General features: G+C 39.6%; 1 protein-coding gene across 4 annotated transcripts in view; it reads left to right on the top strand.

Moving 5' to 3' along the window:
• NTRK3 (neurotrophic receptor tyrosine kinase 3) overlaps positions 1 to 26431 on the top strand; it is a 445036-nt gene that overhangs the window by 347012 nt on the left and 71593 nt on the right. For all 4 annotated transcript variants that reach the window (XM_044665439.1, XM_044665438.1, XM_044665436.1 and 1 more), the window contains one exon: positions 25895 to 26025. In XM_044665439.1, the coding sequence (XP_044521374.1) occupies positions 25895 to 26025 (131 nt within the window). The remainder of the gene's footprint in view (positions 1 to 25894; positions 26026 to 26431) is intronic.

Genomic DNA, 26431 nt, shown 5'->3' with positions numbered 1-26431 from the left:
AGAGAGAGAGAGAGAGAAAGAGAGAGAGAGAGAGAAAAGAAGAATGAAAAAAGAAAGATAGAAAGGAAGGAAGGAAGGAAGGAAGGAGTTTATATTTGATACTGGAGGTAATATATGGAGCACAAGGGGCCAAGGGATTGGTGTGTAGGGGATAGTGTATTCACTAAGGGGTTGAATGGGGAAAGGAGGAGAGTGAAGTCAGTGTAGGGATGATGTCCTGGGAAAGAACTGAGGGCAGGAGAGATAAGAGGTGATGGTGAGGATAAAGAATAGAATTGAGTCATTAAACAGAACCAAATATGGAATGATAAAAATATTAGACTAATTATTTTCCCATTTTATAGATGAGGAAACAAACTGACACGACTAATGATTTTTTCCAGTCTCGGTGTGAAAACAGCTAACTTATGTAGTATTTTAACTTTACATATGTTATCTCATATGCACCTACTTGAATAAATATCTAAAGCAGTATTTGTACCTAGATCTTCTTGACTTCAGTCCCAGCCATCTATCTATTCATTATGTTATCCATCTTTATGGTACGAACAACCGACATTTACATAACACTTAACAGTTCCAAAAGTGCTCATCATATCATTTGCGTTGGTCCAACTGTCCCCTTTGAAACACTTGTGCCACACCAAATGTCATTGTTAAGAAGGTGAATTCCTTTTTAGCCATATCTGATCAGAAGGGTCAGTATTAATAGGCGTGATGTCTCATTACCATGAAGAACACCAAGTTTCATGTTTATTGAGATCTCCAGTTCTCTGCTTACTATAGTGGTCAATGTACAGAAGAAATAGTAGCTTGGCTCTTCTGTACCATTTTTGGGCCATGAGGAAGATATCCTAGAAATGTAAACATGGCAGGCCCAGGAGAATTTGAATAGGGGGTAACTATCTTGGCATATGGGTGTAAGGTAGAACAATAATATTATAGTTTCTATGGGTTTGTATACATCAGTAAGGGCTGATGCTAACATGCCTGCTTGTTCCATCTCACTGTTAATTACTTGGAAAGTCAAACGGATATATGTAATGCATCCATTTATTTATACAGCAAGCATTTATGAAGCACCTCCTGTGTATTAGTCCTTGAACTAGATTTGGGAAGAGTTACAAAGATAAGGAAGACCTAACTAGTGCCTCAAAGTGACTAATCAAAAGAATGTATATCCTGGGAGAGGAAATAACACTAAAATTCCACCTCCTAGAGGACACTTTCCCCAATTCCTCTTAATTCCAGTGCTCTTCCTCTTAATTATTTCCTGTTTATCCTATATATGGCTTGCTTCATATATATATATATATATATATATATATGTTTTATATATATTCATGCACACATATGTATATTGCAGAATGGAGATCAATTTCTGCTAGAAAAATACAGAAAGGCTTCTTGGAGGAAGGAGCTGCTGAGATGGACTTTGAAAATTGAGTAGGAAATGAAACAGTGGAAATGGAAAATCCTCTGATCAAAGCTTTCCCAGGTTGGAACAAATACACAGAACACAGAGAATTTTGACCTGTTCGGTTTGGCTGAAACATGTAGTATGTGAGAGGGACTCATAAGGTAGGAAAGATGACTTTGGTATGACCAACAGGCTGGGTTGGTCTCTCCCTGAAATCAAATTATATCAAAGATCCTCTGCTATCTTAATATGAAATAACAATGTGATGTGGTAGCTAAAAAAATTAATGTGATCTTGGGTTACATGAACAGTAATAGTAAACTGTCATTTATCTAGTACCTTAAAATTTGCAAAGAATCTTTTGTATAGATTTCTTTTGAATGTCAACAGCTCTGGAAGCAGGTACCAGGGGAGCAATAGTGACAAACTTTAGTATCCTCATTTTAAAGACGAGCAAATCAAATCTAGCCTCAGACACTTCCTAGCTCTGTGACCATGAGTTAATCATTTAATCCCCGTTGCCTAGCCCTTACCATTCTTCTGCCTTAGAACCAATATACAGTATTGATTCCAAGATGGAAGGTAAGGCTTTAAACAAAAAAAAAAAAAGATGAGTAAACTAAGTCTCAGAAATAACAAGTGGTTTGTCTGTGGTCACAAAGGTATGAAATATTAATGTAAGTACATCACAACTTTCTCCATCACAGTTTCAACATATCATGGGTCAGCCTAAGCCTAAGTTAAATGGCCATTTTAGGGGAGTTTTACAGAGGCTGCAGATAATATTCAAAGGCCAGAAGACAACAAAGAAAAAGTTTAGAAACTCAGAAATGGATAATATATATATTATTGTATAATAATATTTTTATTTCATACCATAAATATACACAATTTCTTTTACTACAAATATTGTCTAAAAGAAAAAGAAAAAAAAATCAGACATTCTCTGGTATGAAGGGAAGTCCAAAAAATTTTACGTGGATTTTTTCAGATTGGAGGGGCACCATGCTCCTAAAGCCCTGTGATACCTGTAATAAATAGAAGCAGAATGTTCAGAACAAGGGAGATATCAGTCAGGTCACACGGTGAAGGACCACAGTAGCTTTGGTGGCCTGAGGAGAAGGTAGTTGATGGTTGGGAAGGGAGCAGTTCTTTTGAATGGTGATCTCAAAGCCCATCACTAACCTTCAGTAAAGGTCACCCTCTAAAGATCTCTGAGCATTACATTCTGATTTTGCACAGTGCCAGAATACTAATACAATTTCACATGAAGCTTTTAATCTCATCCGTCATACAGATGACTAACCAAGTCACGGTAAAGTAGCTTTCTCAAGGTCATGCAATGAGTTAGTGACAGTGTTCAGAAGAGTACCCAAGTGTCCCCACCTCTGGTCTTTGCCTCGAAGCAGGAGATACTGCTTAGCAAACACTGTCTTTCACTGTCTTTTTCATCACTGTTTGGTGGACTGTGGGCCATAAATGATTGAAATGTATCTTTAAAAAGAAGCAGACGATCCAGAGTGATGCATTTCCAGCCATCCTTATAATTCTATGCTTGGCACAGGGAGCCCAAAGACTGAAGACATGTCGACCAACGGGCTCAAATTCAGGCAAAGAACAACAAAAAATGATTAAGGGGCCAGAGGGATGGACTCATGAGAGCATCTAAATCTCTGAGGCCTGGACCAACTGACAACAATGCTGTCAATCCAGTTCTCTACTGGGGTGGCAAAACCCACAGTGAAGTTCAGCCAGCCCTTTCCCTATAACATCTAAGAGAATCTATGGTCAGCTCTATGGTCAGTGGAAGAGGGATGAAGAACTCTGGTTCCTCAATGGTCCATACTTTCTCCCTCTCGGGTATTGAATCCTTTCTTAGCTAGAAGTTGGGCTCCAAGGAAAGCATGCAGGGTTGTATGGGAACCAGCTTATACAAACTCAGGAGAGCTGATTGTTAAATTTTCACTGAGTATGTATACTTCAGAAATTGCCAAACCCTACAAAATAAGGGTATGGCTTACGATTTTATTGATCATCCAGACATAGAAAGTGATGGAGAAAATGCTAATGATACAAAATCATGCTGTATACACATTCTCCTCCCCTCCCCTCCCACCTGCTTCAGAAAACTAGTTGTTAAAATGTTTACCGGTTTAGTCCTGACAGCATCCCATATAGTCCTATAATAGAGTGAAACATGAAATAATCCCCTAAACTTGTGGTGGGTACCAAAGAGGATGAGGTGGTTATATTAAAGGTCACAATCTGGAATATGATACTTGTAAATCAGAGGATAATAGGAAAGAGGAAAAAGATTATGAGTCAGGGAGGGATCTTGAAGTTCAAACCAGAAAGGATCATTAAGCTTTGATTTCCTTCACAGCCTGTGCCATATAGCTCAGGCAAGCTGTTTTTTTTGGTCATCTGTTGTTTGTTTCTGCCAAGATGCCTAACACATTCCAATATCCTCAGGGCTCTTGGCCCTTTCCTAACTGTCAGCATAGCTGAGGAGGTAAATTGATGCCGATCCTGTAACCCTACTTAGTCACTCATGACCGGTTGTGTGTTTCATCCTTGACTAGGAGATACTCTTTCCTAGAAGCCAGGATTAGAAAATAGTATTGTGGAAATCATAGGGATGATACAGAGGCAGCATGGTATTGAATAAAGAGCACTGGACTTGGTACCATGAGATTCCTGGGTTCAAATTCTGCCTACCTTGAGCAAGTACTTCACAATCAACGAGTCTATGTTTCCTCATCTGACATTAGTTCCTCTAGTGAGAGGCAGCATTACATAGTAGCAAAAGAAGAGCCCCCAAGCAGGAAGATATAGGTCAAGTTTTGCTTTTGACCTAGGACAGTTTGAGACATTTTGAAGATGTTTATGAACTTCTTGGAATCATCCAGTAGAATGCAAGCCCTCTGAGAGTAGGGAGTGTTTGTGTTTTGTCTTTGTATCCCCAGGATTTAACAGAATACCTGATGTAGAAAGAACTTATTATGTTATCTATATGAAGACTCAGTGTAGCCAACTAGCTGAAATACCATCCTGAGATACTTAAAGGATCAACCAACTTATTCTGTAGTCAGACTCATACCACCTTGACCCCTGGAAAAGAATTCTGCCATTTTCAAATCCCACATTTCTACTTTCCTTATTAATCAATGCAACTGGTATGACTGCTGGAACAATTTGATTCAAGTAAACATATTTTTTATGTGTGTGCAAGACACTGGAGATAAAAAGGTAGCTACAAATAAGACCTGGCTTCAAGGAGATAATCATTTGCCAGGGGGAAGACTACATACATATGATTTTCATATAAAGGAAAGTGAGAGAGGTACAATAGCGATTCAGGTAATGTGCTAGGGGAAAATGAAGGGGAGATCAGCTCATTTGGATTAGGGGAGAGGCAGAAAGACAACTCAGTGAGAGTGAGTGACAGGAAGATCGTCAACAGCTGGAGATTGGAATAGAGAATCCATTCCAGAATCCATTGAAGAGTGCATGGAGTAAGCCAGAGAGAAGCCACAGGAGGAGGATGGGGGAAAGCTAGCAGTTCAAGAATGACTGTGTAGTGTAGTATACCTTCAAGGGAGTAGTAATATGATGTAAGACTGACACGTAGGAGGGTCAATGTAGTCTGCCTCCATCATCTTAGAGATTCTGCCCAGAACCCAGGTGCTCGTCTGCTCGTCACATCCTATTCATGACTTTTTTTTAACCCTTCCTTCCATCTTAGAATCAATACTGGGTATTTATTCCAAGGCAGACTCCAAAGCCCTTACCACCAAGAAGCGTGGTAAGGGCAAGGCAATGGGGATTAAGTGACTTGCCCAGGGTCACACAGCTAGGAACTGTCTGAAGCCAGATTTGACCCTTCTCTAGACCTAGCTCTCAGTCCACTGAGCCACCTAGCTCTCCCCCTATCCATAACTTCTTAAAGAGGTTTAAGGACTTTGTTTATTGTAATGTGCTTGAGAATTTTCCAGATTATGAAAATGGTTTATATTTTGTTTGTGCCAACACCTTCATGTTTTAAAACTGTAAAGAAGCTCATTGCTGAAGGGAGACAGTTTGACACGTAGATAACACTCTTCAGGGCAGACAAATGGAAATACTAGGTACTGCTTTTCACTGACATTGACATTTTAACTTATGTCTTTGGAAAAAATTAACTAAAGGCCATAATATTATGACTATTAAGCAGTTCCTATTTAACAGTTGAAGCTTCATCCACAGTCAGCTTCTATATATTCTGTCTTTATATACTACTACTACTACTACTCCTGCTCCTGCTCCTACTCCTACTCCTACTCCTACTACTAGTATTAGTACTACTACTACTGCTACTTCTACTATTACTACTACTACTACTACTTTTCTTCCTCTTCCTCCTAGCATACATTTTATTGTTGTTCAGTCATTTCAGTCATGTCTGTCTCTTTTTTTATCTCATCTGAGATTTTCTTGCTGAGGACACTAGAATGGTTTGCCCTTTTCTTCTCCAGCTCATTTTTTTACAAATGAAAAACAGGCAAACAAGGTTCAATGACTTGCCCAGGATCATGTAACTAGTAAGTATCTGAGGTCAGATTTGAACTCAGGCCTTCCTAACTCTAGACCTGGTGCTCTATCTGTTGTGCTATCTGAATGCCAGGATTTATACAGCATTTTACAAAGATTATCTCATTTTATCCTCATAATAGCCATTTTAAGATGAAGAAATGGAGACAAACAGAGATTAAGTGACAGCGTCACAGGGTTGAACTTTTCTTTCCTGATTCTAAGTCTAGTGCTCTCTCCTTTGTGCCATTCAGAACTAAGAGTTACAGGGAACAGAAGGGTCATAGAGAGTGTGGCAATTGTGGACACAATCTTAGTCCCTTATGCGAAGAAGGAGAAAGGTGATATTGGCTTCATAGGGCTTTAGTGCTGTTGCTGAAGTTGGCCAGTTTGGGAAAGAATGCTTAATAGATACATCTGTGCTTCAGTTATAAGAAAAGCCTAGACACAACTCTGAGAGGCAGGCATATAGACCATGTTTCTCAGTGTCATTTCTAGTTGATTCAAGGAACAACTGAACAGTCCCCACTACATTGGTGAATGTGGTCGACAACTTCCTTGGTGGACAGTTGAGAAGAGTGTTGAGTGGATTACAATAAATATGCAGATATTTAAAATATTAAAAATGAGGCTCTATACTCCCCAAAGGGAAGGTAGATGACACAGTGGCTAGAGGGCTGGGCCCAAAGTCAGGAAGACCTAAGTTTAAATCTGGCCTCGGACACTTACTAGCTGTGTGAACCATGGCAAATCACTTAGTTCTGTTTGCCTCAGTTTCCTCGTCTATAAAATGAGCTAGAGAAGGAAATGGCAAACCGCTCCAGTATCTTTGCCAAGAAAACCCCAAAATGGGATCACAAAGAATTGAACACAACTAAAATGACTGAACAACATACTCCCCATCTTCCTCCCTTTCTTGATACCATGATGAAAAGCAATGTGACATAATGGAAGGATCACTAATTTAAGAGTCCAAAAAGATCTCTTCATCAATTGCTACCCATGTGGTCTCAGCCCCAGCTCTTCACTCTGGACCTCAGTTTCATTGTCATTAAATGAGAAATTCGGAATATAGCATTTCTGAGGTCCTTTCTAGCTCTAAATTAGGTACAAATATATGATTACATATGAAAATATGATTTCTCTGAGCTATTTCCTGTCTGAGAAATTGGATTTATAAATCTTATTCTCCCCATATTCCACAGTTGTAAGGATCAGACAATATAGTACTTTGTAAAGTTCTCTACTGATGCTATTATTAATGTTGTCAATTACAAATAATTGATAATTATTAATATTATTCATAACATTATTGCTATTCAGTTGTTGTTCAGTTGTATCCAACTCTTCATGACCCAATGTGAGGTTTTCTTGTCAGAGATACTGCAGTACTCTGACATTTCCTTCTCCGGCTCCTTTTATAGATGAAGAACTGAGGCCAACAGGATTAAGTGACTTGTTCAGGGTCAAATAGCAAGTAAGTGTCTCAGGCCAGATTTGAATTCAGAAAGATGAGCCTTTCTGTTTCCAGGTCAAGCATTCTATCCACGGCACCACTTAGCATCCCTATTATTACTAATAATGATGATAATTATAAGTATGAACTATTACTCATGCTACTTTGTTTGGAGAAAAGAACCACATTTGTACCATCTTATCACAAAATAATTAAATAGCTGCCAGTGTTGGCGGCTTTCATGATTTCAGAACAATGAAATGGAAAGTTATTACTGTAGGTCAATTCACATGCTTTACATAGGCCCTGAGTTGGTCATCTGCTTTTTGCTATTCCTGGCCCTTTTGGGGGGAGCCTGGGAATACTGAAATGCACAGAGCATCTGGGCAACTGTAAATAGCAGATGACAGACTTATAGCTAGTGTGAGTTGCATGAAGTGACCTTGCCTAATAACCTTGACCTTGGGGAATTAGAGCTGTCCAACAACAGAACGGCCTTCCTTATAAAGTTGAGACTATACCATCACTGGAGCTGTTAAAGTGTAGAGCAGATGACCACCTGTCATGAAAGTTATAAAGCTGATTCCTTCATGGGTTGGGAGATTGGACCACATGACCTCTAAGGTGCCTTCCAACTCTAAACTTCTATTATTTGATATGTCAGCATGACAAGTTATCATCAGCCCTGAAGCCCACCTGAGCATTTATGGCTAGTCCTATCTGCCAAAGTTGGCTAGAGATATCCTCACCTACTCTGTCTGCACCCCACTCCTGAATTCTTGGATAATAATAAAGAGATTTTTTAAAAAGAAAGCAAAAAAATCCATTTCTAATAGTTTTTTACTGGATCTGACCTTTGTTTCCTTTGAAAAAGGTTAGGTTAAAGGGCAGTAGACAAGTGCATGAACGATTGGAAGTATTGCAGAAATCAAGTGTCAAAAATAATTGGTCCTTTTTATGATGGGACAGTGGAGGAGGCAACTAGGTATTTGTAGATAGTAGTAGATAGAGTACTAGGGTTAGGAAGATGAATTCAAATGTAACTTCGGATACTTACTGGCTGTGTGACCTTGAGTAAATCACTTAGCTACTGCCTGCCTAAGTTTCCTTATCTGTGAAATGAGGATAATAATAGCATCTAGCTCCCAGAATTGTTGTGAGATAATAATTGTAAAGCAGTTAGCACAGTGCCTAGCTCATAATAAGTGCTATATAAGTATCAGTTTTTATTAGTATTAGCTGTGTGACCCTTGGCAAGTCACTTAATCTTTGTTTGCCTCAATGTACCCAAATGTAAAATGGGGATAATTATGGGTGTTTCGAGGATTAAATGAGTTCATATATGTAAAGTGCTTAGTACCTGGCAAATAGTGATTGGCAAGTAGTAGGCATTTAATTAATCTTTCCTTCCCCCCTCCCTCCCTCCCTTTCTTTTTTCCTTCCTTCACCTCTTCCTTCCTTTTCCCCTTCCTTCCTTCCTTCCTTCCTTCCTTCCTTCCTTCCTTCCTTCCTTCCTTCTTTCTCCACATCCCCCTTCCTTCCTTCCTTCTTTCCTTCTCTCCCTCCCTCTTCCCTTTTTATTTCCTTCTTTCTCTCCCTCCCTCCTTCCTTCCTATGTTGTCCCAGATAGTTTGGAATGTTCTAGCAAAGAAATGGCTGAATTCCTATGGGATAGGAAGTCTATTTATAATAATAGCAACAAAAACCATAATAACTTAAACCTATATGATACCTAACAATCTATAGTTAAGGAAGCTGATATTCAGAGAAATGAACTATCAGATCAGGAGGATCAATGTCTGGCCCAACATCACAGAGCTGGCCAGCAGCAGATCCATGCTATGACTCACACCTGGAATGCTGGATTCAGAGAAGAGGTCCTGAATCCAAAACCTTTGTGACTTTGAGCAAGTCATTTTCACACACACACACACACACCCTGCCTTCTTTTTCCTTTGGCTTTAAAATGAGAGAGTTAAATTTGATCCCTTCTAAGATCCCTTTTGTTTCTAAACCTGTGATCCTTTATCTCCTGATAGCTAGTTTGTGCTCATTCCAGATGTGTACACATGAACCATGGATACTTTCCCCATCATTTTAGCATAGAAAAAATGGAGGTTGGATTTCTAGATATTTAGGGAAGAAGACTATACCTTTGATTTTATTGGTATAGAGAATTTCTAAGCAAAGAAACTCACTCTACCAATGGAGGTTGACACCTTCTCTACCACTTACTGTCTTAGAGAGTTGTCTCCAGTATTTAGATGTTAAATGACATGCCCAGGGTCATACAGCCAATGCACATCAGAAGTGGGACCTGAACTCATGTCTACCAGACTTTTATACTAGCTCTTAATGCACTACACAGGCTACCATTCCACTTCTGTTCTCCCCAAATAGCCTCATGTACATAGTGACACATCTCTGTACATCTAGTCTACATTCTGCTTACCCTGAAATGAGAGGGAAATGTATCTTAACTTCAAAATGAGAAGGGATAGCTTCTTTCAGTTAATGAATGTGCACATAGGCTTTCACTGTAGTCTGCTCAGGTCTGAAGAGCCATAGAAGGCCTATGGAAAGGGCAGCAGCTCAGGAATATTGGCCTTTAGGAGAGCAGGCTGGAGAGGAATGCAAAATAAGTGATTGGAGCCTGAGTCCTGCACAGTAGGAGGGATCTGTGAAACATTTCAGATCCAGCTGGGCAAACCGCAATCAAGCTCTATTCCAGGAAAATCAAAAGAGCTGAGAAGGGGTTGGTAGGAGCTGAGAGGCTGAGGAAGGAGGCAAAGAGCAGACCAGCAGTGGGGTTGATAACACCTGCAGAGAGAAGGGTAAAGTGCATGTGTGTTTGTTGGGGGTGGGGAAAGTTAGGAAAGGTTCCCCAAGAAAGAATCAGAGAAATAAGAAGAGAATGGTTCTTAAAACTACAACTTATGGGCAAGAGAGAGAGAGAGAGAGACAGAGAGAGACATAAACTGTGCACAGTGATTAGAAGGTTCTCAGATGTCTCTAATATGCCAACAGCAATCAGGACTTCAAATCAAGGCCATTTTGAATATGAGAGCTATGGATTCCAACAGCTGTGCTGGAGTGGGGAGGGAGCACAGGTGGGATGGGGATGGGGTCGTCACCTGCCATCGAAGTTCTGTGAGGATCACTTGTGACCATCAGTAAGTGAGGAAGATTTAGAGGTACTGAGGATACGTGGAGGTACCAAGTCCTGCCTCTTTCCCTACTCCACTGAATGATACTGTGTAAAATTTCTTTGCCCACTGGAGACTTCTACTTGCTGAAAACAAAGGTGATCATTCCCAAGACAAGCCTATTTTTCCCCACACCCATCACCAACATACTCAACATTTACTTACTGCCCACCTAGTCCCCCAATTTTGAGTAGAAATTAATAAATTCTGGTAGGCAGCTTAGAATGGCTTTTGCATTTGGCTCTGTCTCCCTGTTATTTGGTTATTTTGTCATCACGCTATTATCATAGGGAAGAGTCCTTTTTAAAAATCCTGCAGTATTCCCATTCATGTTCCTTTTGCTCACACTGATTAATGACTATAAGCTGAGGTGCTGAACTTGGAGGAACTATCTAACAGTCTAGCTTGAGGGAATAATTAGTAGAGATTAGAGAAAAAGAATTTATTTCGTTCAGTATTTTCTTCCTTTTAAAATGGAAGGGTGTGATTTTAAACCCCACTATTAGAGGGAAGCTGAGGCTGGTGGCTCTATTGAGCTCAAGACTTCTGAGTTTTAAGTTGACTAAGCAGGTCAGATGTCCAGACTAAGTCTGGCACCAATATAGTGAGCCCTTATCAAATAGGAAAGAGATGGTGGAAGAACCAAACCACTTAAGGAGTGGCAAACTGGCCCAAGATGGAAATGGAGCATATTAGTTCGCTTTCTAATCAGTAGAATTGGACCCATAAGTGGCTGTTATAATTCCAGCTTGGGAGAGATAGAGACCTAGTCTCATAAAAATAAAATAAAATAAAATTTTAAAAGGTGTTGGGAGGTTGGAAGAAGGTTCAGGAGACAAACCAGGAAACCACCGGCCATTGAATTTAACATCTGGTGTAGAGAAACTCTTGGAAACCAGCTCAGAGGATGTGGTGGGAAAACACCTGGAAAAGCAAAGATTGACGAAGGGGGAAAGCATGGATTCTGGCTCAGGGAGGACATGCGTAACTAATCTGCTGGCTGCTCCATGGACAGAGCTGCTGAGACAGATAAGATGAGTTGAGTGGAGGCCACAGGCCTTGAACAAGCATTTGACAAGGTTCCACATCAGATTAATGGCTCAGGAGAGAAAGTTCCAGAATTGGAGGTGGATTGAAGGGATGTTGGGGTAGGTGAAGAAAACAAAATGTGGCTGACACAAAAACTGACTTGAGGAGTGGGAGTCATAAATGGAAACCGCCCCTTGGATAGAGGCCTACCTGTTAAATTCCCCTGGGATCCTCTGACAGCCCCTCCTGTTTATAATCTTTTCCTTCCATTTAGAGGAGGGAGTAGGTTGTATGAACCAATGTTTCTTCTTGTAAAAGTCTGATTGAAAAGGGCATTTAATAACCAAGGATAGAGGACAGAAGGGGAATGGGGAAGGTAAGTGGGGGAGGTGGTGTGGTCTGAAAGCAATGAGGTGGGGCCTTTGGCCAACAGACTGAAAAGAACTTTTTCTAGGAGATAAAGAGGAAGCATCTGGGAACAGAGTTGGGGAGAATGGGTCAGTCAACATCCCTCAATGTTGGGGAGAGGATGTGGGGGATTAATGTTGAAGGCTCATCGACATCCGCCTCTGCACACAGCTGTGGTAAGAATGGGAAGCCAAACACTGGGGCCCTTGAGAGAGGGCCTTTTTCCTCTGGGAGGAGGTGGATGACTTACAAATGAAAGGAAAAGTTCTGCAAGGTCATTCCTGACCGAGTTTAAGCTTTGAAGGAAGATGGAAGACACAGACATATTCAAGGAAAGATGCAGAATAGTAAGTATACTCTCATGATGGTATTAGATTCCAAACTTCTATGGACCAGTACTCCCTACAGAAATCCAATTAAAAAGTAGAAAAAGTTACTCATATATCTGGGGCTATAAGGTATATGCTTTGAGAAGCATCAGAAAATAGTGTATGGGGGAGGTCAGCTTTAGAGTCTACTAGTTTTGTGTTTGAGTCCTACCTCTGACAAATACTAGCTATGTGAACATGGGTGTGTCACTTACCTTATCGGTGCCCTTGAATTTCTCTGAATTTATTTTTCAAACAGTAACTATCTACATCTGTAGAGAAAGTTTCTATGTTGGAAGAACCCCTCATTATTCAATCTTGGCTCTAATCCTTCCCTCCTGAAAAAAAATTAATGAAATGCTAATTTTCACCTAGTCAACCATTCCTCTTATTGAAACCCAAGTTTTAGACAAGCCACTCCAAAGGTGAGTTAAGCTTCCAAATGTTTCTCATAGGTAAATTGTACATGGATCAACCATCCCTGAGTTGACCCTCTTACTCTTCTAAAACACACATTTATTTATGAATTCCATTAGTTAATTTACAAATATTTGTTAGGTATCTATCTTCAAAGTACTGTAGGAGGTACACAGATGTGTAAAACATTATATTTTTCCTCAAAGGAACTTAGAATCTTGTCAGAGAATGTGAAAAGATAACCAACAACAAATGGGGCAGAAGTGTTAAATGAATGAGTTATACAGGTAAAAAATATTAGAGGAACTCATGAGTGAGAGATCATCGATGCCTATATCAGGCAGGAGAGAGGCTTTATAGGAGAAGTGAGATTTGAGCTGGGACTTGAAGGATAGGAAATACATTTTAATGGAAAGAAAGTGAGTTATTCTAGATGGCAGAAATTATATGAAAGGAAATGGGAAAAAATAAGATTTTAGTTCAGAAGCCTGAAAAGAAACTACCTACAATTCAAGACTCATGTAGGGGAATATTATGAGGTAAGTGTGAAAGGCCGTTTGGAGGATGGATTATAAAGGGCCTCTAATGCCAAGTCCGAGATGAATCTTGTAGGCAAAAGGAAGCCATTGGCCATTTTAAAGAAGAGGGAGCAACATTGCCATGAAGTGAATTCTTTACTTTCCCTTTGCATTTATGTACACTCTTGACAATAGCTAAGGCTTACCTACCTCTCTGGAAATCCAAGGATCAAAATGGTCCTCAGTTCTATTACCTCTTCCGTTACTTTTGAGGTAGGACAGGGATTGTGTTGGCTGCTGGAGGATGCAGCATAGTGTAGTATTGAGCTTTCCTAACTTTTTGGGATTAGCACACCTTGATACTCTTAAAATTATTGAAGATTCTTCTTTCAAAAAGCATCCATTTATATGTGATATGTACCATATTAGAAATTTTAAAATGTCTTTGTATTACTATGAATTGATTTTGACATTCCAGCCCCTCTGAAAGGGTTTTGGGGACCTCAAGGCTCCCCAGACCTCACATTGAGAACCACTAGTGTAGTGGAACGAGTATGGGATTTGGAATCATCTATAACATGAGGGAATTAAACTTGGTAATCTCTAAAGTTCCAACTCAGAATCTGTGGTTTTTTTGGTCTATGATCCTATGAACATGAAATATTATGTAACAACAGAACTCTACTCTGAATTCTCCAGTTTGACTCATGGTTCATTAGTAGGCCTTCCTATTGCCTTACCTTGTTACTTTTTACCATAGAGTAGAAACTCATAAATTGTTTCCCAAAGAGCACAACAATGTTAATTTTAGCTCAGAGCTCCATGGTGGTAGAAGCAACTCCTTCACATATGCTTCCCGTTGGGATTTATTTTGGTAAGAAAACAGTGAAGCAATAGAAAGAAGGTTGGAGGATAAGTCCGATGCCAGGAAAGAGAAGACATGAGAATTTCCCAAGGGAGGCAGTTGAAAGAAAATGTGCTTTCTGGGGAGATTATGAAGAGACAGGACCACTTCATCTGGTTTTTAGAAGGAGCACTCCACAATGTCATATTTGAAAAGAAACATCCAGTCCAGAACAGGATCCCAGAAGGATGGAAAGAGGATGAGAGAAGAGTCAAGAAAGTAGTAGAGGGATGGATTCACTCAAAAATGAGCCTGAGATCCATCTTTCAGCACCTAACTTTCTCACTCCAGATGGCTTTACTTCTGAAGTTCTCTTGCTCTGTGAGCTTGGCTGGGTTATTCAGTCCTTAACCAGAGCCAGAGAAGACCTTTTATCATAGTATATACAGATGAGGGATTAGGAAAGTTGGGTATTGATGGGCAGAATTGGGGGATGGTGGGGAGTAATTGCTAATGAAGCCAAGGGCTTCATGGGTCATTAGAAGATTGAGCTCTGTCAAGTGGCTTGATGCACTTTTTGCAGCATAGCTCAAAGTGGCACCTGGGAGAGAAGACATTTATCTGAACTTTAGCCTTACTCTCTGAACTTCTTGAGTCAGGAAACGTGAGCTGGAAATCTCCCCAGAACAAATAGTACTGGGAGACCTTCAGTTTTCACTGTTTCTAGAGACAGCAGATTTCTTTTTCCTTTCTTTCTTCCTTCATTTCTTTCTTCCTTCCTTCATTTCTTTCTTCCTTCCTTCATTTCTTTCTTCCTTCCTTTCTTTCTTCCTTCATTTCTTTCTTTCTTTCTTTCTTTCTTTCTTTCTTTCTTTCTTTCTTTCTTTCTTTCTTTCTTTCTTTCTTTCTTTCTTTCTTTCTTTCTTTCTTTCTGTCTCTGTCTATCTTCTCTGTGAATCTTGGACGTGGACCTTTAGCCCAAGGATACAAACATACCTTCAATGGGAACCTACAGTTAGCTCAGATTTTTTAAAACTAACTAAATAAATAGAAATTTGAAGTTCAAATTCTAAAATAATAAGGTAGGGGGGAGGTGAGAAAAGAGCCTCTGCTGATTGGAGAGCTGTTATTTCACTCCAACTCTAGTTCTTAAGCCCAAGTTTAGTTTCAGGGTATCCCTTCAACTAATTTAGTTCAATATTTAAAGCATTTACTATGTGCAAAGGCACTGCCAGAGATGAAAAAAAAATAGTTCCTACCCTCAAGGAATTTTCTTTCTACTGGAAAGTTATAACATATACACAAGTGAGTGTATTCAAAGTATATATAGTCATTTCAAATGGATAAAGGACAAAAAGGAGGACGGAAGGAACATCAGGAAAGACCTTCTATAAGAGGTGGGACCTGAACTACACTTGAAAGTGAGCTAAGGGTTTTACACAATGGAGGTAAAAAAGGAATTTATTTTGAACATAAGGGCTCACTTGTTCAAAAGCTCAGAGTGGGACTCAGGGTGGAGGATGGGGAAGTGGGATAAATCAGTCTGTTATGATCAACATGGTTTTTGGAACTTCCTGGACCATCTGCATCATACATGTTCTTCCTCACTTCTTTAACCTTTGCTTTTGCTGCTCTTCAGTTTCTCCCTTGATTCTATTGGTTTTTCATCTTCCTTTCCTCACCTGTTTAAGTCACTACACCACACCACATTTCAATTCCTTTTTACCAAGGAGTAGAGCTCTACAAAAGAGAAGGCTTCAATATATTAAGAGGGACATTGAGAAGGCTGAACAGGCTAGTTAGGAGAAGTACAGAGGACTTACGTAAGTAATCCTAAAACAATATGACAACATTTCAACCCCAGTGCTAGGAAAGTGTCAGATCTATTTGTCTTCTAATTTAAAAACCCCTTCATATTGAAGCTAAAGTTCTATTAGAGGTAACTAATGGTCAAAGCTTATATTCCAAGCACCCAAACAATATATTTTCTAAAAGAATTATATTTCCTTTTTAGATCCTCTAGCCCTAAATATCATCATTGTGAAATCTACACCCCCTACTACACCCCAACATTATTCTTGCCCTTCCTTTCCTTGGCCTATAAGTAATTAAAGGAATAGTGTGTTTGCAAAGAGGGCATTTTTTTTCAAGGAGACCATTGCAAAATGCAAAATAATGACATTATTCTTATTCATCTAAGACTCAAACAATAAAAATTGTTTTTAATTAATATCACAACTTTACTTTAAAATACACACTTACAATATAAGACACAAAGTATCACTAGCCTAGCCAAATCTATTTGATTAAGTAGAATCTATAAAGTTCCTGGTAGATGATTTTCTCATTCCTTGTAGGTCTCCAGTTCTCTCAAATATCATACATAGATGAATACCTGAATACAGTACATGAATGATTATTATATTAGGAAGATAATTCAACACTGCTGATATGAAATGTTTCAGAAGATACAATTGGGTGCTCTTTAGCAGTTTACCTAACCTAAATTCTGTCAAATTTAAGAATTAGCTATTGGTGATAGGTCATCGTGTCTGATAATTGGGTTGGGCAGGATATTAACTTGATACTGACCCAACAATAATAGAGAAACCAATTCTACTTCCACTAAATACTAATCATTTAACCATGTCTCTAGTTTTACTTTCCTCATTTAGGAGGAGAAAAGACTGCAGTGAAAACCAGTTCAAATTATAATGCTCCTCATAGACAGAGAAGGAACTATATTTAATCCAGCAATGTGGGTTAGATAACCTAGGGAAAGGACAATTGCACCTAGTGACCATTTCATTAGTCCTATCTTCCCTGTAATTCCTTTCCCTTTACAGTCTAGGTTCAGAGCTGGGCCCATTTCCCCCTTCCTGCTACTTCAAAAGCACATGTCTGGGACTCTGGGAAGATCATTCTTCTCTATTCAAGTAAATTCCATTTCAAATCATGTGTAATTAAATGCGTGGTATTGAATTAATGTTTTATTCTGAGTGTTTTGGCAGCCAGAGGCCTTGGGGTCTGGCTAGTGGAAAGAAAACACACGCTTCTCAGCGATTCTCCCTTTTCCTCTGTTCTCTCTTCTTTCCTTTTCTGACAAGAATCCACTCAACCCCCACTCATAATGGTTCTCAATCCTCTCTCCTTTCTGGTCTGTGAACCATTGCTGCTCTAGGTGGTATCTCTTTCACAGAGGGTCTAGAAGTTATTTTAATGCCACTCCTTGTCCTTAAAAGATATCCAACTTGCCCAAACAACCAACAAGCATCTAAAAAGTACCCATTATGTGCCAAGTACCATATTAGGTGTTAGGTATATGTAAAAGGGAGAAATGGGAAGACTATGGTTGGACTTTTAAAGTTTGGTCACCAGAAATCGATTACTTGATTTCAAATAAAAGTCCCAAGTCAGGATGACTTTTATAGTGATTTATTTACACTTAGGAAAGTTCAAGGTAGGGAAAACGAGAGAAAGAAACTCTGGTCTGGACCAGAGTCCCAAACCAGGGAGGCTTAGAGGCCCCAGCAGATGGGGCACAGAGGTTAATTAAACAAGGCTTCTAGCCACAAGGCCTCCTCTAAGAAGAGAGGCCTCCTTGAGGCTAGAGCCTCCAGAAACACCAAGGGAAGAGAAAGAGAATCAGCCTAATTTACCCACGTGACAATTCAAAGGGAAGCAGTCTGAGGTCTCGCCCAAGTTCCTTCAACACCAAGTTCAAAGCACCAAAAACCCTTCCATGAAGTTACTGTCATATTTAAAAGATAGCAGCTTTCATCACTTCCTGCATCCACCTCCAGTTTCACTTGGATAAATGGCAGCCTCATCACTGTTTTGGACTGCCCAGGGGACAGTCACTTGTTTTTGATTTGTCACTTACTATCACATGTGGGTCACAGACCTCCCCCTCCCCACTTAATTCTAAGTTGGGTGGGGTGACATTATTCCTGGTGGCTAAAGTCTAAAGAATGAATGAGGGTGTGCTAATTCCATTTACACACAGATACAAAGACAGAAATGAATCAGTCCCTGCCCCCAAGTAGTTTGCAGCCATCACTGGCATTTTCTGATTTCAGAGATAGTGGATATGTGATAGGATCAGTGATGTTGTAGAACTTTCCATGATGAGAAGAAACATAATATAATGCTAAGATGTACTGGATATCAGAAGACCTGGACTTAAGACCCATCTCTGACATAGATTTAATACATGACCTTGGAAAATAATTTCCCCCTTATTACATCACATTTTCCTGTGGGGAACTGAGATCCAACAATAGGACTTTGGACTACTAGATGATGTCTAACAGACCTTCCATCTTTAAGATTCTATAATTATATGAAATGGGCAACTATTCCATGTAAATGAAGTCAGAAATGGGAATCTAAAAGGATAGCCAATCAAATCTGAACTGAAGGCAAAAATATGGTCCTCCCTAAATTGCTACTAAGATCAGCTTTGTCATGCAGATCATATGCTAGAGTAGGGTCACTGCAGAGAAGAGAGCATCGATATTAAGAGAGGACAAGAATAGCAGTGAAAGAAAGGTAACAGAGGTTGGTGGTTGGTCTGAATGAATGAGTCCAGGGACTAGGTAGAAATTGGATTTCAAAATGGGCTATGGAGAAGGGGCAAGTTGGTTAGGAAAGCCAATTAAAGATCAGCTGAGAAAGCAGTTGGCCAGACTCCTGGTCCTCTGAGGGCTTCTCTTTTCCCAGATTCTTAGGCAACAGCCTTCAGTGAAGGATTAGCCTTGAGCTGCCCTCATGTTTACATGCAAGGGACTTTTCACAGCCAGCAATCTTCAGAACAGTAATTAGAAAAAGTACTGAGGTGGCAAATGAAATTCTGTTTAGGCATTTCCACTTAGTTACATGTGTGACTGAGGGACAGAAGTCACCTTTAATGACATAGCCTGCTGTTTGAGCAAGTATCAAAATACACACCAGAGCTTGGGGGCCTCCATTATTTATGATCACATTTTCTGGGAAAATATGGTGCCTTCTCAATTGATCAACAGCAATTGTTGGTGTGAAGCTGCTGTTGTTTTGTTATTTTTTTCCCCTCTTCTGGATCTTGGTGGCTTTATGGAAAAGATGGAAGGAGGAACTAGGGGTCAGTACATTTAAGCAGCTCAGATAGTGACAGAAATTTAGGGGTCACTTAGTTTTCAGGTGGAGAAGTGATCCTAGAAAAGTTAAATGACTTGTCTAAGATCATACAACTAACAAATAATGGAATAGTAAATTATTTGTTTAGCCAAGATCTATGCATGTTTGTCTGTCTGTCTGTCTGTCTATCTATCTATCTATCTATCTATCTATCTATCTATCTATCTATCTATTTATAGTCAGTCTGTATAATAGCAGCTATGTGGTGCAATGGATAGAGTGATGGGCCTGAAGTCAGGAAGACCTGAGTCCAAATTCAGTCTTAGACATTTTCTATATATGTGACCTTTTACAGGTCACTTAACCTCTGTTTGCCTCAATTACCTCAATTGGTAAATGTAAAATAAGGATAACAATACCACCTACCTTGAAGAGTTGTGAAGATCAAATGAGATACTATTTCTAAAGAGCTTTGCACAGTACCAGACTCATAGTGGTACTTATAAATGCTATTCTCTTGCCCCTCCTCCTCCCTTACACCATGTATCTATCCTTGATTTTAACTCGGGATTCTGACACCAAATCTCTTTCTACTGCACTTAACCTTAAAGGAGTAGTGGTGGCATAGCCAGGAGTAAAATCATGCCACTCTATCTTGGAAGAAAATTTCCACCCCTCACTATATTTCTCCCCACAATTAGGCCAAGTTTCAGATTAAGAAGGAATTTTAGTGATTCTCTTCTTAGTACTTGTTCTGTAGTGAGACAGCATCCATGACTAGAAAGGAAAGAAAGTTCTTGTACCCTGTTCTTGTCATATCATATATAGAATATTATTCAGTTTTGGGCAAAAGAGGCCCAGTAATCTGGAGAGCATTAGATAACCAGAATAGTGATAGAAATAGAGATCAAGCAAGTTGAATATTAGTAGAAGGACTTGGAGTTGTTTAACCTAGAGAAGAGAAGAATTTCTGGGATATGATTAGAGTTTTCAAGCATTTAAAAAGCTATCATATGGAAGAGGATTTAGACTTTTCCTTGGCCAGAGGACAGGAATAGGAACAAAGAGTGGATGTTGCAAACCAAAACTAAACTTTCTAATAATATTAACTTTCCAAAAATGGAATGAGTTGCTTCTTTGGTATGGGTTCCTTCATACCAGTGATTCCCAAAGTGGGCGCTACTGCCCCCTGGTGGGTGCTGCAGTGATCTAGGGAAGAGGTGATGGCCACAGGTGCATTTATCTTTCCTGTTAATTGCTATTAAAATTTAAAAAATTAATTTCCAGGGGGCTAAGTAATATTTTTTTCTGGAAAGGGGGCAGTAGACCAAAAAAGTTTGGGAACCACTGCTTTATGCCAAGGTCTTCAACTGAAGGTTTGTAAAGATAATTTTTATTCTAGTTAGTTATTCTAGACTGGGTGGTCCCTAAGGTCCTTTCCAAGACTGAATCTCTGATTCTAGTCAAAGAGAGGCTGAGAAGATTGTGAAGATGGTACCTGTACATGATTAGTGCAAACAAATAAAGCTGACATTACTATCAGATGTTAACTTCCTCTACGGGGGAAGTCAGCAGTCTACTAGAAGCCAAAAATATGGTATAAAGTAACTTCTTCCCATATTCTACCCATAAATAACATAATCACAGTATCCACAGTAGCACTACATTCTGATGACTCCCATATTTTGTGCATTAAATTATAGGGTAGACTTCAGATTGATCCTAGGGCATTTCATTTAAACTAGTGGCCCTTCCTGGGACTTTAGCAGAATAGAAGATACTCTTAGATAGGCTTCTTTCTGATCCAATAGGCTTCCAAGATGGCACCCCCAAGCTCTTAGATTATTAATTAGCATAGCCTCTAGAACAGAAAAGGAAAAAAAAAACCTTTATAGAAGGCTTAGGTCAATTTTGAATGCTTACAAATGCTTCTGCAATACCTCTCTACCTCTTGAGTTCCAACCAATATTCCTTTTGGAGTTAGGCTGACTGTTGACAGCATTCCATCTAATAGTTCCACAACTCTATCACAGACTATCCTCTTTGATTTAGGGAATGGCAAACTTATAGCTTCAGGGCTCCCAATTTAATACTTCTAGACCAAAGAACCCTCTCATTCTAATAGAAAACACTATATTCTTCAGAGTTAGAGATTAGGAGATGTTCCCACGACCTTCCTTTGCTTTGTAACTGTCAGCTATATTATCCTCCCTAACCCTCCTCCCTCTTTCAACTCCCCTTATGTTCTGGAGTCTAAACCTTCATGATCTGGCCTGCAGTACAGTCAGGCAGTAAAAAGAGATTGATGCCCTGTTCTCTGTGGAAATCCATCTTTCTTTGGCTTGGGGGTCATATGGCTTCACCAGAATCAGTTGTGAACAGCCTCTATGATCTAAAAATAAAAACAAACACAGGAACCCAAATAAAAGCAAAGACATCAGAGGAAGAAAATGCTCAGTTGGGAGTATTCCCTAGGGTCTAACCAACGCCTGTTCCTTTCTGGCTCCTTTCCAAATCTTTCCCCCCCAAATACTGTTTCTGATGGCTTCCCTATCTTCCCTGAAAAGTGCCAAAAATAAAACTTTGGATCTTTCCCTTGAGAAGAATTCTCAAAAGAGGTCTTGAAGGAAGTGGACTAGAAAAGGAATTGAGGTAAGACTAGTGAAGGAGAGGAAAAAGTGTGCGTTCCTGGGGTAGCATTGTACATCCTCTTCTCCCTTACCCCTAATCTAATCTAGTATCTGATAGTGAAATGGGGCAGTGAAGAATCAGAGATAGAAAAAAAGAACTCAAGTGACATTGTGGAGTCTTATCTTTTGAATTGAGTTGGAGTGTAGAGAAGGAAGGTTTTTGTTTTATGAGTCTGGTCTGCCTAAATGGAGTCATTCTCTGTCATCTCACTTTTCACCCCTTATGCCTCTTAAAGCCCATTCTCTTTCCTGTGCTTAAGGCATGCAGATCTGCATTATTAATACTTTTTGAACAATCAACAAACCAGACAACCAACAAAACAAAAAATCAAACCCTAATTTGTAGCATTTGCTTATGTCTGAGGTATAAATGTTTACACTGAAAATTTAACAGTCAACTCTTGTGATCTGGTTTCAGCACATCCCTGCTCATTCCATGTTGAGAGCAGGATATGCACATACACAGATTTGTACATTTAAAAACAAAATTTTATATATGTGTATATATATAAAACAAATGGGGAAATTAGGTGAACTGAGCCTTGAAAGGAGCTAGGGATCTCACAGGGTGGGAGAGAAGAAAGGGAGAATTTTAGAATTGGCAGGTGACCTATAAAAGAAAAAGAGATAGGAGAAAGGTTTAGGAGGGGTGAGGCACAGGAAGATCTAGATTTACACACACACACACACACACACACACACACACACACACACACACACACACACACACACATTTTTTTTTGGCCATTCTACCATGATCATGTTTTCAAAATTACAAGGAATTCTGTATATGGCTAAAGTTCACCACCTCTAAAAAACCATTAGTGGGGGAAATTGTTTCCCTTTATAGCTCATCCTACAAAAACTTTCTAATCTATTTGAAAGGGGGAAATGCCATTTCCCTACCATTAATATTACATATTGAGGGTATTAAGCTGGCTGAACAAGTACAAAAATGAGAATTAACATTTTGTATCTAGTTTATAATTTTGAGTCATCTGGCTCAAATATAGCAAGCCTAATTTTTTTCCAATGGGATAAAAGGCCTAGGAGGTTATAGTCATATAGGAGAGTTTCAGAGTTAAATCATGGAGGGAGAATACTTATGGGTGATAAGGATATGAAGAGTGTGACCATCCACAAATATGGATACAGTTGACTATGACCCTCCATGGCATAAGCCATGGGTGATGAGGTTGACATATAAGGAAGCAAGGGAGTTTTTTTGAAAATCAGCATATAAATCAAATTCCCTAAGAAAAGGGGGAGGACAGAAAATCCTGAGACTAGAACATAACTGCTCTAATGTTCTGGGTTGGATGACTCTCAAGAAGGAGAGCTTGCTGAGTGATAGCAATAAGAGGAAAATCTAGAAGTTCCAGTGATTAGTAAGCCACATTCCTGCTCCTTTAGTTCCAGTGTATTAAGCAGGGATAGGGATGAGGAAATGAGGGGAAACTAGAGGGTTTGGCCAGGGTTAGAGTGTTTCCTGGGGACGAGGGGGAGGTGTAAGCAAGTTTTTATGATTGCAGAAAGATAAAAAGAACATGAGAGAAAAATTTAAATATCAAGGGCAGTTTGTTCACAACTGAATGGGGAAAAGGAGGCAGATCATAGGGCTAAATGGAAGAGGGAGCCAAAGTGCAATTAAAGTTGATATGAATGGGCATGACAGAGCAGGGAGTGATTAACAATAGAAGAGACTTTCCACTTGAGCATCCTACAACTGCAAATCACAGGAATTCTAAGTGGAAGTGAGACTTTGTTAGTCATCAAACCCCTAGGTGATTATATTCTAGATAGTACAATGGTAGCTGTACTCCAGAACTCAGCAGAGAGTTAATTTGATTATAAGGCCTAAGCAAAAGGAAGCAGGCAGGAGGAAGGGCAAGTGGTTTCTTTCCAACCCAGCATATGACTCTTCTTAACATCCCTGTTTCTATTGAGTATTGAAAATATCTTTCTAGTCACTCAGTTTCACAATTCAGGAGTCATCCTCCATAGTCAGTTGACAATAGCAAGTGTCTTTTGTTGGGCCCTATTTCTGGTTTCCTTCTGGTGAAAGGGGGAAGGAACCAAGATCCAGAAAGCAGGAGATCCTTGTCTAGGTTCTGGCTTATTAATGAAAGCATAGGTGAAGGAAACTACAATTCAGGGTCCTCCTTCCCTTAATATAATTTGGTTTTTCTACCTCTCAGTGCAATAGTATTGTCTCTGGCCCAGTTTTTGGATCCTGGGCTTGGTCTATTTATATTGTCCAGGTGGCCTCATGAAGAGGGCAGGGGCAAGAAGCCAGATAGCAAGAGACTCTGGTCCTGCTTTGGGCTTAGTGCACAGGTAATCTAGTGGCAAGGGGAAGCTGATACCACTCAGCTTATTTACTCAATACAGGCCATTGACTCCTGTTGTTCAGGAAGAAGGTTCTATGACACTACACACACACACACACACACACACACACACACACACACACACACTATACACACACATGTCCTCAACTTTGAGAAGAAAACTTACTTGTATGAAAACCTTTAGAAGAGTCATTTGGGAGCAGACTGGAAACAACTAAAGCTATAGTGCCTTGATTCCTTTCAGATTGGTCATCTGTCCATCAGTTAGTTGGTCAATAAATAATAAATCAGTCTCTTAACATGTGCCAGGCACCACAATGTCTGGGGTTGCTAAGCTTTGGGGATCCAAAGGTAGCTCTACTTTGACTTTATTCTTGGGAAATGTTTAAAAAGTCCTAAAATCTTAGAGTTGAAATGGACATGGAGGCCAGATAGCCTAACCTCTGCCTGAAGCATGAAATCTTAAAGCAAGGGAACAATAGTGGTGTTTTCATAACTCATTATGAAAGGACTTCAAAATGAAACTAAAAACAAGATGATCACACACACACACACACACACAGACACACACACACACACACACACACACACACACTCACACTCACAAATCTTTACTTCCCTTCACATTTTCTATAGCTCACTTGGGACTCTCTGACATGTCCTCTGCTGTCAGTTCTATTTCCATGCCCAAGTCATATGAGATGTGGCTCTTGTTTGATCTTGTAACATAATAATATTAATATAGATCTCTAATGGGCTTCTGCCTACTGAACAATTAATGAAAAGGTCAATGGGTATTCCCTGTGGATGTATCTTTCATTACAAGACTTGTCTCTACTGCAGTCTCATTGTAGCATTCTTTGGAAACAAGTTGGGGGGAGGTGGGGCTGAAAGTGGCTTCCTGTGGGTCTATAATTAACAGGTTAAATGAATTGGAACAGTAACAGTCTCTTATATTTATCTAGGGCCTGTCTCTGAGAAGCTCATGAGGCTTCACTTACCAGAAACTCGGCCATCTTCCCCACCCCTCACATATGGTAGGAAATAGTCAGATGATAAATTCTCCATATCAGAGATCAGGCTTGACTGGCTTAAAGACATAGCAAATCTGGTATAGATTTTGGGCTCAAAGTATTGTCTTTCACCTTTAGGTCCAGGTACTATGCCACTACATCATTTCTATAAATGATAAAGAAGATGATGATGGTGGGGATTGAGACTGAATAAAGATAATTCATAACTTATAATAGCTCATGCTTACACAGCTTTAGGTTTTTTAACATTCTTTCCTAACAACCCTGTGATATAGGTACTCAAGAAATATTTCTCATTTTACATTTGAGGAAATGGGACTAGAGAGGCTAAGTTATGGTCCATGGTCATACAGCTTAGACATTAACAGTTTGGATTTGAATACAAGTCTTCTGACTTCAAGATTCCAAGATTTAGTAGAAATGTATAGGACTGAGTCCTCCTTATTTCCTCCCTTTCTTCCATCTGCAGATGTCCAGCACATTAAGAGGAGAGACATTGTGTTGAAGAGAGAACTGGGTGAAGGAGCTTTTGGGAAGGTATTTCTGGCAGAATGCTACAACCTCAGTCCAACTAAGGACAAGATGCTGGTGGCAGTGAAGGTGAGTCTCAGAGGCATGTGGAAACAAAGCGACAAGCCTGGCTAAGAGCCCTAGGAGAGGGAGGAAAACCACTTTCCCCATTACAGGATATTGTGCTAAATCGATTTGGTTTCCTAGAATTGAAAGACCTTGCCTTAAGGTCAGTTGATTCTCCCTATCTCCAAAATACTTCTTTCCTTTAGAAATAGCCAAAGGGTATTGACATATGGTACCATAGTAGACTAAGAGTTTAAATAGATCCAGAACAATATATAGAAGCTCTTGACCTGGTACTGGGTATTCTGTTCCAAGCACTGCTTCTATTCCATTTTTCTTCTTTGTCCTTCCTTAGCAGCTTCACTGGCAGAGCTGACATAAAAAGTCTTAGTGATAGAATACCAGTTTGTTATGAGATGAGCTTGTAGCC

This window comes from Gracilinanus agilis, chromosome 2 (assembly GCF_016433145.1).
Source record: "Gracilinanus agilis isolate LMUSP501 chromosome 2, AgileGrace, whole genome shotgun sequence".
Taxonomy (NCBI): domain Eukaryota; kingdom Metazoa; phylum Chordata; class Mammalia; order Didelphimorphia; family Didelphidae; genus Gracilinanus; species Gracilinanus agilis.
This window is presented reverse-complemented; position numbering and strand designations above follow the sequence as displayed.